The following is a 13,917-nucleotide window of genomic DNA, read 5'->3' as shown; positions in this document are numbered from 1 at the left end:
GGAGAACAAAAAAGCCATAAGAGCTGTGGCTACAGTGGTCATGGATGCAGAAACCCAGGAGTGGGAGGATTTTGGAAAGACTATGGAGAAGCATTTGGATTGGTCTGAAGGCTGTTCTGGAGAGCTATCAGATGACTCAGTTCAGGAAAGAGCAGGGCTTGGTGCAGGCTGTGTTCATCAGGACAGAAGAACTGCTGACTCAGACTGGGGATATCATCAGGTGGTGGAAATAACATTTTGAGGAATCCCCTGAGTAGGAGCCACAGTTTGAAATATTGGGAGGTCTCCTGCATCTTTGGCACAGGCCTCTGAGGTAGTTCAAAAGGTGTGGATGAGATTTGCCCCGAGATGTTGAAGGATCTGCACCTAGTGGGGGCATCTTGGGTGACCCAGCTCTTCAGTGTGGCATGGAGATCAGAAACAAAGGTAGTAGTTCCCAAATTTTAAACCGAGGATCCGAGTGTGTGTTCCTATTATTGTGGTATCACACAGCTTAGCCTCCCCTGTAAAGCTTATGCCAGGATGCTGGACAGTATGTTCCGACTGATTGTCAAACCTCATATCCAAGGAGGACCATGAGGGTTCTGCTCTGGCAGGAAAAAGGAGGCTGCCCAGGAGAGCCACGAGTGAGGATACAAGAATTCATCCTTCATGGAATTCTTTATGAACCAACACATCCCTTTATTCGAAACCAGTCAGTGATTGGTTACTTCCGATGAAGGCGGAAAGGATATTTCATGTCTCTTAAATGTTCCATTGATTCCTCTCCTTGTACTTTTTCCCTTGCATCTTTTTCTCACAACTTATATGGGTGAAACAAAGATGCAAGTCAGGAAACGTATGCAATTAAGGGAACTTGCATTGCTGAACCTCGTGGTTCAACAACCCGACTCTGGATAAGTGAGTTAAAAATGGATGGAGACAGCACTACATATGGTGTAAAAAGAGTGGTGCACAGAAACATACTGCACCATGATTTGGAGCTGCCTGTTGATCCAGGGAGCTTTTCATCGAGAGGAAAATCAGTTCTCACATTTTATTACTTCTTAAACACAATAGATGCTAGGTGGTGCAGCAGGACAGTGACCATAAACACAACACTGAAGTAAAGCAACTGCAGAATAACTTCCACCTACTGGAGTTGCCCATTCACAGCCCAGACCCATTAGAGATGATGTCAGATGAACTTGGAGAACATTTCACACCAGACATCCTGAGAATACGGATAGGCTTAAACCCCCTCCTGAAGGTAGTGGTAATTTGATCCATGGCTACAGAAAACTTTTGAGGTTATTCAATCCAAGGGTTCACTTGGATGAAGATCTGATCACATTTTATGACCAATTAATGCAAGAAAAAGTGGTGATTCGAAAAGTTTCACATCCTTTTTGTTGCCACTCTATTTGTAGGTATCACCTGACAAAACATTGTAAGTGGGGTCAATGACAAGGAAATGGGCCATTCTATAAAAACAGTTTTATTGATTTTATTAACTGTACATTTCTTTTTAGTGCTGACAGCATTTGCTACATACTTTGGTGTGATTCAGAGGGACTAGTGCATTTTTCCTCTTGTATTCTTGTGGGAAATACTAACAATCAGAAGCACAGTGTCCAAACCTGAAGTACTCACTTTTGTCTTAACATCAACATTATGGGACACGATTTACTAATTTGTGTATATTGGTTGCATTTACATTTAAGTGCCATTCCCTACAGGCACTGAGCATTTCTTATAAAGGCAGACTGCTCTGTGCAATGAATCGGGTCAAACATCTGCCTGCCTTCCCCTCTGCAGCCAACTAAACATGTTCCAGGAATACTGATAAGATACAAAGGGCAGAAGGATTCCAATAGCACTGATTGGACTGTTTGAGTTTAGTCTGTAGCCAGGAAATCAGTGGTGCAATTTGAACATCAGTATTATGTCAGGTTAGCAAAAAGCACATTGTCATTCAGTTTGTGCCTGCCGCAGTGCCTCTTCTGCCAACTGAGGTCCAAGGGTTAAGCTAAACATTAAACAGCTCCCATAATCTAACAAGGCAACACACACAGGGAGAAAGATAGCAAAGACAGAGCAGTACACTTTAAAAAGGTTTATATATATATATATATATATATATATGAATTAAATTTACATCCATCACTTTACTTGAATCCTAGTGTCCCGCTGGCTCCCACAGTGGTCCAAACCAGCCGAGGCTCTGCCTGAGATCGGACCACGCTTTCACTGTCCGGTAAGAGCCCTGTGACAAAAGGCCATTTTAAAATGTCCACAAAATGTCCTTTACAAGTTTCGTGCTCCTCCATTTGATTTTTGAAAAGGTCAGCCCAGAGAATGTGCTTTAAGATAATCAAAGAGTAAAACTTTTAATCTTTGTTCTGCTCCCCCACTCAAATATCATGGCATAAGACAGAGTGGGACAAAATGTCACAAGTACACCCAGGACATGAAAATATATATATATTTATATATAAAATGTCTTATTTAATCAGATATGTACACTTTTCACAAGACGTCTGGGGAATGAGGTTCTCAGAAACGAAGCACAGCTTCACTGGGTTGCACCCAGGTATTCTCAAAAAAGGGAGGAGAAAAAAAAAAAAAACAGGAAAACCATCTGATTTCACAAAAGTGCAACTCAAAAATTAACCCTTGAAACCAAAAGGACAAAAAGGTAACTTTTCCAGCACAAGTATCCCTGGACCTACAGATCAGTCTCCATCAGTTAAGTTCTCTAGTTTGTCTCAGCCTGTGGTTGTCCACAGACGGTCGAGCAGGAACACAATAGGAGATGCCTCTCTCTAGTAGATGACCTCGTAGACAGTGGCCTTCTTGTCACCGGATCCTGTCACAATGTATTTGTCATCTGCTGAAATGTCACAGCTCAGGACAGAAGACGACTCCTTTGACTGTGGAAGTAAAAAAAAAAAAAAAAAAAAGTCAGTAATACATCTTCGTCATGTTTTAGGTAACTGTCAGTCTACCTTAGCACTTAACTTCATGAACAGCAGGGGAACATGCATTAGTCCAGCAGAAGCATTAACAGAAAACATGCAACATCCTCAGATGACGTTTTTTTCCCCCACTATTCAATAATCACTAAAACAAGCCATAGATTATCAAAATAAAACTTGGTAATTGTTTCAAGTCCTATTTAAGATTATGTAAGTTGGAAACCCCTCCCACCAAGTAATGTTTCTATCTTTACACCAGAGTTACCATGCCTGAAGCATGTGAATGATCAGTAAGACAGTGCAATTATAATAGGAGCATGACAGTTGGGACTAAGACCACCCAGGCAAAGTAATCTGTAATGTTCCTTTACACTTTTTAGTTTAGTTGTCTGTGTTTATTGTAGTTACCTGGAATATGCTGGCACCGTAAGGAGTTCTCCATGCATTCAGCAGATTGTCCTTTCCTGTGCTCACAAACCATTTACCTGCAGACACACAAGAGACATCATGAGAATATCATCTGAAGGTACTTACATGCATTTGTCCTCTCAAATCTGGCCGCCACTGTCATTTCCAGGCTTAGAATAGGAGTTACACTACACCATACCACTATTAGTTAACATGCGACTCTGTAATGACCTTATCAATGGCCATAAAAATCTAATGGTGGAAATTCCATTACATAAACAATCATAATGAAGGGGACTCACACCATTTCCATTCTGATAATTATTTAAATCACCCTCTGATTAATTACCCCACTGACTACATGGCTAATGATTTCATTAGTGACAGCAAGAGCTCTGAAGCAGCAAGCATCCAAATTAACCAGTTCTGTAGTGGCAGAGATATGAGACTGTGCCAGGAGGGGCTTACTTTTCTGGAGAAAATGGCATTCAGTTGTATATTATTGAGGTCAAACTTCTACCTTAACATCTGTGTTTATGGAGCTAAATGGTTAAGCTTTTGGTGAAATTGTCAGATATATAAATTTAATTATGTTTATTATTGAGGTCCTAGTTAAAGGTGGTGTTGTACTGGACTACATTATATTCAGAGGTGTCTATTTTTGTCCTCCCTGGCTGCATACATGAGAAGCTCAGGAACACCTCTGAATACAATGTAGTCCAGTACAACACCACCTTTAACTATGACCTCAATAATAAACATAAGTGAATTTATATTTATAATTTGAATTTATATATTTGACAATTTCACCAAAAGCTGAAACATTGAGCTTCATAAAAACAGATGGTAAGGCAGACATGTTGCATTGAATTGCATATCATTTTACCTAAGTTCAAGTGTACCTCATAAAGTGGCCAGTGAATGTATGTAATAACAGTATAACTGCAAATCCAGTTTCTCCTCGGGTCATTGAGTTCCCTGTGGTAGCTAGGACTCTGCTCAACAGTCAGCCAATACCCATCAGGCTTGGTCAGACTGGTGGTGAGTTTGTGCTCTGAGGCTTGCTACTGATTGCCTAAAGATCCCCCCGCCACACACACAGGCCTGTGTACCTGCTACTTACCACAGTAGGCGAACTTGAGTGAGAGGACACAGCTTTCATGCAGGTGCAGCTGATACTTGTCAGGCTTGGTATGGTGAAGCACCTCCACATTGCTGCTCTCCATGCCCACAGCCAGCCATTCTCCAGTGGGGCAGTAGCCTAGGGAAAAGATCTGAAGCAAGGGTACAACAACATGGTTGGATCAGGCAACAGTAATTAACAATACAAAAGGACCTGTACTTTTTTTTTTTTTTAATACAGGCTTCTCTCTACCTGTGAGGTAAAGTCGTGTTGCTGGAGTTGTCGTCCCTCCCTCAAATCCCATGAGCGAACCGTGTTGTCAAGCCCTCCAGTCCACAGCTTGGTCCCATCGTGAGAGATGTCGATACAGCTGGCTCCATCGGTGTGGCCTTGGAACTGTCTGGAACAACACAAGACACCAACATCAAGTTAGGAACAGAGGGTGAGGCCATCTTATATTAGTGGCCAAATCTTTTATTCCTCAGACACCGAGCTGTGTATTAAAGAAAGCTGGTAGCACAAATGCTAAGTGAATGTACTGAAGTATGACGTTTGTGCTTTAAAATTGCTATTTCAGTAAATCACTGACCTAACGAGGGTCTGGTTGTGGAGGTCCCACACAGCGATGTTTCCATCTGAGCAGCAGGAGAAACACACCTTGGCGTCAGGACTGATGGCCAGCGCATAGCAGGCCGGAGCAGAAGAAGTAAGTTCAGCCTTTATGCGGGGTGTCTGTGAGGCCAGGTCCCAGATGGTCAATGTGCTGGCCTCGCCACCCACTATCAGGGTGCGGCCGTCAGGCAACAGCTTGCAGGAGCGGATGTAATTGTCTCTGTTCTGGAGCAGAAACAAAAGGAGTGCATCATCCTGATCTTGATGTAATCTATCTTTAATTTTTTTTCTGCATGTGAAACTATTTCTTGTTGAAAAACAAGAAGCTAGTTCAGTGTATCCATGTCACTTAAACTCAGTTTTTGTTTGACAAGTGAAGCTTTTAGGCTGCAGCTGACTCGCCTTTGTGTTAAACTGAAGATGTGGATGTCAGCTTTAACGAGAGAGGCTGCAGCTGTTGGCCAGGCTCCAAGAGAGCAGGAAGACAGATCAATAAGACTGTGGAAGCTCTTGGTTGAATTAAAACAGCACCCTGATGGCTTTATAAGACCCAACTGCACTCTGGACGCACCTTAAGGGTATTTTGGAGGCCATATGAGTTGAACGGCATGAAGCCACAGTATCAAAATGAGAAATGGGAGGCATTTGGGAGGAGTTAATGAGCTGGGTAATGGCAGACACGGCTGGCCAATCAGAACATCATTACTCAGCAGGCCTTTTTTTTTTTCTCTCACCAAGGATTATTTCAGCACAACAGTGAGACACTTGCTGAATTATTCACATCTCTCTTTGTTGGGATCAGGGGGGCTAGAGTGGGATGTGAGTAAGGCCACATTTGATGCTCAAGAAAACTCTTAATGAAGGACAATGATCACCCCAGGAAACATGGTCTCTCTGTTCTGGTTGGATGCCTTGTTACCAATTTGAAATGTTTACAATAACACACATGTAGAACACTTAACCAAACGCCTCATGTTTTCTCTTGCTGTGACTTATCAAACAGCTACTTACCAGGCAGTCGAGTTGGGACACGGGGCTCTTGCTGCCCGGCTGGCTGATGTCCCAAATCTTGACACAGCCCTTGCCACCGGTGTAGACGTGACGTGTAGGGTTGCTGATGGTGACGGCGCACACCACCTCCCCATGACTCAGTGTGTTGATCTGGCGAGCATGGCGCGGGATGCCCGGACCTATCAGTGCATCTGGAGGGAAAGGCACAGGCTGCATCTGACCATCTGCACTCACATGAAAAGAATAGGCTCTGTAGAGGACAGAAGAAGGGAAAAGATGGTCAGAGGTACATGTCATAACAAGTAGTTAAACTCAAAACTGTACACTGAATGTCAGTAAAATACAAAAGACTCACGGTTTTCCTCCAGAAATGGAAGTGAGGCTGGCTGGCAGGCCTGGAGCTCTCATGTGAGGGTGAGGGTCAAACCCGGCCTGCATGAGGAAAAAGAGGGAAGAGGTAAACATTAATTCAAATTGAAAACTATGCTTCACTTACGCTGCTAACACCCTGAGAAACCCCTGTACCATCCTCTCCAGGCAAATCCCTTGAAAGGTGCAGATTCAGCTTCTTTGCATACAGACAAGCTTTACACAAGGCTACAACCCCCCACTTGCTAATGCTAATGAGAGCCTGGGAGCTTTTCAAACATGGAGATGCAGTTTGGGGTGAGCCTTTTTTTAAGCCGTTAGCTAACAATAAAGTAAAGGAGCTAGGCTGTCTTTGTACTTTCTCATTATGTACACAAGCTGCAGCCAGCCAAGCAGAAATATTTACAATGAGTTATAGAAATACGAACGCTCAAATTTCTCAGTCACTCCACAGCAGTGGTAGATAGTTCTTACAGGCACTGGTGAGGGCTTCTTGTGTCAAATCTATGTAGGTGGAATATATGAAGGAGTATACAAAGCCACCTTATTAGGTACACCTGTACAATTGCAATTCAGTGCAACACTTCCACCTCAACATCTCAAGCTCAAAATGTTTGAGTCTGTGGTGAAATTGTCAAATATAAATTCAACTATATGTTTATTATTGAGGTCACAGATAAAGGTGGTGGTGTACTAGATTACATTATATTGAGGAAGTGTCTATATTTTTGTCCTCCTCAGCTACATAGATGAGGGTCAGAATGTCAGGAACACCTCTGAATATAATGTAGTCCAGTACACCACCACCTTTAACTGTGACCTTATTAATACATCTATAGTTTATACATTTATAAAAATTTAATCTAAAACCCTCATTTTCAGCTTCACACAGATGTTAAGGCAGACATTTTGCACTGAACTGCACAGTTGTACAAGTGTACCTAATAAAGTGGCTGCGATTGTATGTGAAGTAGGGGACCGTCATTTATTCCACTGTATTCAAATACATACACATTTTGATTCATTAATGATATATAGAAGCTGGAATACTTACAATCGGTGAGCGGCCATAAGCGGCGGCAGCTGCAGCACTCATCTGTGGTGAAATAAGACCCGGATAAACGCCTGGGCTGGTTAGGGAGCCGTTCATCTCATGATGACTTATCATAGCAAATGGATTGGCATAGGAACCCGCAATGGACAGAGGTGTACGCAGAGCAGGAGCGGCTAGAAATTAGAAAACACTATTTTAATCATTTTATAGAAACTGCACAAGAGAGAAACAATTTAGTTCTAGAAACACTAAACTGTGATTCACTGCACTGAGTGTAGGGCTGCAACTAACAATTACTTCAATTTTATGAGCCCTGGACAGCTCCATCTGCTGATCATCACATCACATGGTCAAAAGCTCCAGACCAACTATGACCCTGTGGTGAGTCGGTTTTGTTTCAAGGGTCACATGAACACTGAATCTAGTAAACAATGAATTTGCAGATTGCTTTCTTGATCAAGCATCTAACCTAAATGCAAATCAATCTCTTAAAGCCCACATTATCGATATTAAAATGCTTGCTTTGTTGAACCAGCACTCAAAAACCTAAAACAGTTCATTATCACAGAGAAGACAGAGAAAAGACAGACATTAAGACAGAGAAAAGAAGCAAATTCTCACAATTAGGAGCCAGAGCCAGTAAATACTTGGTATTTTTGCCAACTGATAAATTAGCATAACAGTCTAGGTGTGTGTCCACGTCTCCATACCCAGTGCCTCCATGCCAGGTGGTTTGCCCATCATTAGAGGCCGCAGCCCTGGAGTGGTGCTGGTTCCTGGTGTCGGTGCCTCGTTTCTTGGTGTAGGTGTGTTGGATTTCAGGCTCGGTGTGGATGACTTGTCGTTCTAAAACAGAGGTAATTTTTGACCTTTGGGTGCAACCTTGTTTTGTATCCTCTTCCTGAACTATATACTCAAGTTAATTTCCTGTCATGCTCAGCTATACACAAACACACAAAATTTAACAGTGTCCATGCCAGAATTAAAACAATTTAAAAAATCCCATCCCCACTATCAGGGAAGTCCAGAGCAACCATCTGGACAGCTGAAGGTAATCCAGTCTAACACTGACACTTCATTATAGCCATGGTGTGCGTGTGTGTGCGCACACGTGGTAGGAGTATAAACCTTTGCTTAGAGGTCAAGCTTGTTAAGAGTGGCTAGACAAGCAAGTTGGTGGCCCAACACTTCTATCATAATTAATCCATTTCCTCTGTCCTTTGCAGATCGAGTTAGAGGAGTGGGGGTTCTGCCTGGTCACACACACACACACACACACACACACACACACACACACACACACACACACACACACACACACACACACACACACACACACACACACACACACTAATGAGGGAGGACATGAAGCTGGGTGTCGTGCGAGGCAGAAGGTAGTGATGTGGACTATAAATCTGTCCTAATCCTTGCTGACATGGTTTATGTAAAACTAATGCACGAGGGGTGTTTCAGCCTTGTTAGTGAGAGAAAATGGGGGACGGAAATAGTGAAAATGAGAAGATGCAAGAAATGGAGGAGACAGCGGTACCCTCGCTGCTGTGTATCTCGGCTATTTACCGTCTCAGGCTGACGAAGAAATGACCATTTATTGGGTAAGCCATAAAGGAGATTGAGAGGAGTGAGGGTTTGATTTTCTGAGTGTGCCTCCACCCTGTGCCCCTTCAAGCAACCAACTGCTAAGCCTCCTCTGTATTAGCCCATCAACACAGACACTTGACAAATGCCCTTTAGTCTGTCAGTTCACCCTTCATCCCCTCCACCATAACCTTATTTCATCTTCTCTCGAGTCTTTCAGTGTGTCCCTCACACTCACATGGGCGTGGTCCTTTGCTTTGGATGATGGTGTGCTGCCCGAGGAGGCGACAGACGCGGGGCTGTTAGGTGCAGCATCCTTCTTCAGGACTCGTGATTTATCCAGGCCATTTTCTGGAGGAGAGTGAGCAGGGCTGACACGAGGGGTGGATGGATCCTACAGAGTTAAACGAAACAGAGAGCAAGACTGAGCAAACAGACTGGAGGAAAGCCACTGGCATGTACATGTAGGTCAAACAAACTGAGGCCTCATGTGCAAACACAGATAAATATACTCATGCTTGCTCACACTGTACCTCACACACACACACTTTTCATTCACCTGTCATGCCTCTTTGTCTTACTTCCTGCATGAATGACAAAATAAATACAGAAAGTAAGCACACACAACCAGTATTATGACAGACTTTTGGCAACGCTGTGAAAAGTGTTGAGGCTTCTACAGTCAAGTGACAAAAGAGAGCTGTGTTTTGTTTCTGTGCACCATTCCCACTGGGGAATGTGGCTGAGCAGCTCAGTTCAAACGCAGTCTTACCTCATTGGAAACATCCACCACCAAGTCATCACTTTTGTCTCCATCACTGTCCTGAAATGAAGGAGTGACAGGCTTGGTTTACTGAGATACTGCTAACGGTAGGAACACTACAGCAAGCACCGACAGGTATAGTCCAGTTAGGTGACTATCAGGTCAAAATGAAAGACCACTTCAAGTTTATGGACTTTATAGAGTCAACTTGAGCGCTTGTTTATTGACTGCTAAAAATACAGGAATCTACACTGGGCAGTGCTTTATTTTACATGTCCATTATGTCCTAAATGATACAATAACTTTAAAGTTTTCTGAAAAAGAACTGTGGTACATGCTAGTAACTGTACGAGAAACAAGTGTGCAAGTGACTTTACTCAGTTGCTGGTCCATTTGAAAGTAAATTCATATCAATTTATATTGAACCTTTTTATATGATGAATTGTACACTCGTATGTAGACGCTCATGTTTGCACTGACTAAAAAACAAGGATACGCTAGGTTAGCATTTAACTGGAATTAAGTAGTTGTTAATTGGTACACTTCAAATTATCCATTTAACCTATAATTGGAGCCAAATTAAATCCTTTCCAGGACATTTACAAGAATTTACACAGTCATAAAATAAAACATTAACAAAACTCTGGAGCTTAAATAATGAAATAACTGCTAATAAAGTACAGTAGCTGTTAATTTCCCTGCTATATTTTGGTTCTTAAACTTAAGGGTAACATTTTTAAGTGGGTCCTAATATAGTCAACAGTAAGTTAATACAGTTAGAGTACACACTCAATGTATACACTACAAACTAAGACCAATAAACGCCAGCACTCACATATCTGCTCATGCTGTCTTTGTCATCCACTTTGCGTTTCTTGGAGTCAAGACCGTAATCTGAAGAGCCGCGGTGCTTCTCACTCGCTGCCCGCAGGCTGTCCGATGGTGACACAGAGTTATTCTGCCAACAACAACATGCAGACAGACATATATCAGTCTCTAGTTCCCATCTGACCCTTAACATCCTCAAGAAACTATCGATCATCACTTATTATCCTGTACAATACAGGCAAGTAGCAAGTGTTACGGTATGTGGGGAAGTGAGCTCAGCCAATGCTGTAAATGTCATCTTGCTCCATGTGAACCCACTGTGAAGTGCTGTGGAGTAACAAACTGTGTCACTTGAAAATAAATAAGCTTCTCTGTTGGCTTACAGTGCAGAATTTACGTAACTACAAAAAGAGTAAACACCATCCTGCCAGCATATGCCCTCTAGGAAAGTGAATGTTTTGGGGCTTAAAGGAAGCAAGTGACAAACCCTCAGAAATTATTGAGTGGCCTTTAGGTCCAGACAGGCTCTGGAGCCTTTTCCTTTATCAAAGCATTGACAATATTAACTGTAAAGCTAAACGCACAATGCTCATGGACTATACTAGACTGATTTGGGACAGAAGGGCAGAAAAGGATTCTGGGACAGTTTAGTCGTGCTGCTGTCCAGAAAAGGATTCTGGGACAGTTTAGTCCTGCTGCTGTCGTGGCAACATGGAAACTGAGGCAACACCAAAAACGCCAGTGGAAGGCAAAAGCATTAATTTACCATAAGGTGATGCATAGAGCAGATCATGTCAGAAATGTGAGGATGGAGCAGAGTGCATCATGGGATATTTGCTGTGTACAGTACACACACACACACACACAACCTGACATCTAATCAACCTGTAGACCCTCAGTCACCTGGTGAGAGGCATGCCTGAAACAACATCTGACTGCAACTTTTCTGTGACATGCAAATAAAAACAAAAGTGACCAGGACATCACACTGTGCAGCTCTAAACCCCAGGTTAATGATTGGTTCAGAACCCCTCACTGTGTGCACGCTGTGGTGAGTCAGTGACAAAACAGCGGAAAATGACTGACAGCAGAGTTCATGAAAGTCAACCAGAATTGAACAGAGGAAGGAAAGAAAGCAGCCTTTGAAGGGACCTGGATAAGAGTGCAATGTGAAAACACAAGGGTGTTGCCAGTAGAGAAAGAGCCATAAAAGCAGCAGAGTGAGAAAATGAGAAAAAAGGAGGAAGGAAGACAAGAGAGCAAAACAGGAAAGGAACTTGGCAAGCAATGAGAGCGTAGCAGTGTGGCACTGAGTCCCCCCCCCAGTGGAAATGCCTGGACAGGCTGGCACTCTCTCAGAAGCTGCGAATGGGGCTTTTGTAGTCTGGGCACTGGTGTGTTGGGGTAGTACTGCCAAACAGTCCGGCAGGCAGGGAAGAAGGTGGAGGGGGTGAAGGCAAGCAAGATGATTCCAGCCCACACTGTCAGGCAGCTCAACAAATCCCTGCCTTCATCAGAAACAGGGAGATATGGTGAAAGAGGGAGAAGGAAGATGTCTGACATCTTGGCTACAAATGATGACAGGAGGAGACAGAATAAGAGTAGAGAAAGGTAACAGCATGAAAACTGAGTGAAAGGATGACATAAAAAAATACCTCCTGAGCCCACACAGGTCCCTTTCCTTGGCCACCACACAGAGAGTCGGGCTTTTCCCAACTGTTTGAACCAACCCAGCAGCTTTCTGCTATTTCTCCATCCCCCCATTCCCTCTTCCCGGATCAAAATACCAAAGTTGCTCAGCTGCCGTTATGGAGAAGAGAAGATGTGAAGATGATGTCTGACAGAAATCTCAAAACCATTCCAGCCTCTCTGGTGTATCTGAGCCTGTGACCTTTAAAGCATTGTTCAGACTCAATAACCATGCGCTTGCCTCCAACTCTGGTATCAGATGACCTGAGACAACAGCACAGGAAGAGTCTGCGTGTGTGTGTGCGTGCACTGGAAAGGAAAGGGAGGGGAGGGTGGCGGCGCACTCAGGTAAGGTAGTATACGCAGCTGCTTGTCACCACACCAGATGAGGGAGAGTTTGGGTTCCCTTCAGACATGAGTGGGCCCATTCAGGTTGGCCAGTCAATGGGAACTCGATCTGTCCAAGTAGATCCAACAGAGCGTTATGCTTCAGCTAACTGAAAGATTTAAGCCAGGCCAATAAGCAAGAACTCTAACATGAGAAGGAAGAGAGAGAGAGCCAGTGTCAAAGGGAGAGAGAGGAAGAGGTGGAAGCAGGTAAATAAGTGAGATAAGAGGACGACGACACAGCAGAAAAAAGGCATATGCAAAATAAAGAGGTAGATAAAGGGAGATGAAAAGAAGTCAGGTATTGAACACGTGCAACAATAAATCCTCTAAAGTGATGAAGGAAGAAGCGAAGGAGAGTTAAAGTCCCATTTAATTGTGTTGAAATTAAAGGAGGTAGCTGACGACTAATCCCCACCCAGTGAATGGAGTCATTTTCTACCTGGATTAGATGCCACTGGCTCATTTGACCAGACTTCACTATTTGATTTCAGTCAGCTTATCCCCCCTTGTGTCCAAAAATGTGTGTTCTTACACAGAGAGCATGCATTTCTATTCGACAGTGGGCTTATGTCCATGTGAAGTACACCTAATCACCAAACACAGTGAGCCTGAGACACAAGAGACGGAGAGCTGCAGAGTCAACATACCGTGCTCGACTCGCGTTCTTTCAGAGGAATGGCCAGAGGCAAGTGAAAAGATGAGGGGCCAGGAGAGAGAAAAGCAAACACAAATTAGTATGGGTGTCACCACCACTCAGTGCTGCAATCATATTACTCTTATATGTGCAACTCAGCGTAATTTAAGTACATTTTATAGAGGGTGCAACTGATGGCTTTATTAATGCTTAATAAATCATTTACTGATGCTTTACAATGTCTGTTAAAAGTCAATTTTGAGAACAAGTTTGTAACTTTGTGTTGCCAGGTTGTGAAAACTGTTGCTTCATCTTTCTCAGACCTTTAGTTTATCAGGTAGACTCTCCAATGGACTGTGTCATCGCTGACCTTTTGGACATCTGGTTCAAAGCATGTTGATTTTTGCAACTGCAGACTTGATGAATTAGAAGGGAGGAAATGTATGAATGACTTAAACTTAGTAATTACAAAAGATTCCTGCT

At 43.1% G+C, this 13,917-nt stretch overlaps 1 protein-coding gene and 2 long non-coding RNA genes across 7 annotated transcripts in view; 2 read left to right on the top strand and 1 right to left on the bottom strand.

Annotated features, from left to right (window-relative positions):
• LOC109963288 (uncharacterized) overlaps positions 1–2,608 on the top strand; it is a 12,528-nt gene extending 9,920 nt beyond the window's left edge. Inside the window, exon 2 of the long non-coding RNA XR_002275380.1 lies at positions 2,163–2,608. This is a non-coding gene — a long non-coding RNA (uncharacterized LOC109963288). The remainder of the gene's footprint in view (positions 1–2,162) is intronic.
• The window catches only part of LOC109963287 (protein groucho-1-like), a 28,970-nt gene continuing 17,537 nt past the window's right edge, over positions 2,485–13,917 (bottom strand). The window contains 13 exon segments of the mRNA XM_020605669.1: positions 2,485–2,912; positions 3,366–3,442; positions 4,489–4,639; positions 4,741–4,888; positions 5,078–5,325; positions 6,112–6,361; positions 6,467–6,543; positions 7,535–7,707; positions 8,245–8,380; positions 9,369–9,524; positions 9,903–9,953; positions 10,729–10,851; positions 13,448–13,506. Of these exon segments, the coding sequence (XP_020461325.1) occupies positions 2,805–2,912; positions 3,366–3,442; positions 4,489–4,639; positions 4,741–4,888; positions 5,078–5,325; positions 6,112–6,361; positions 6,467–6,543; positions 7,535–7,707; positions 8,245–8,380; positions 9,369–9,524; positions 9,903–9,953; positions 10,729–10,851; positions 13,448–13,506 (1,757 nt within the window). The 3' untranslated portion in view covers positions 2,485–2,804.
• Positions 4,849–9,422, top strand: LOC109963289 (uncharacterized). 5 transcript variants are annotated; one of them, XR_002275385.1, is made up of 3 exons: positions 4,849–4,930; positions 5,066–5,194; positions 9,343–9,422. It is a non-coding gene; the product is annotated as an uncharacterized LOC109963289 (long non-coding RNA). The 5 variants fall into 5 exon arrangements; XR_002275381.1 differs by lacking the exon at positions 9,343–9,422 and adding an exon at positions 8,761–8,806; XR_002275382.1 differs by lacking the exon at positions 9,343–9,422 and adding an exon at positions 6,104–6,173.

Source organism: Monopterus albus, unplaced genomic scaffold, assembly GCF_001952655.1.
Source record: "Monopterus albus unplaced genomic scaffold, M_albus_1.0 scaffold72.1, whole genome shotgun sequence".
Taxonomy (NCBI): Eukaryota; Metazoa; Chordata; class Actinopteri; order Synbranchiformes; family Synbranchidae; genus Monopterus; species Monopterus albus.
This window is presented reverse-complemented; position numbering and strand designations above follow the sequence as displayed.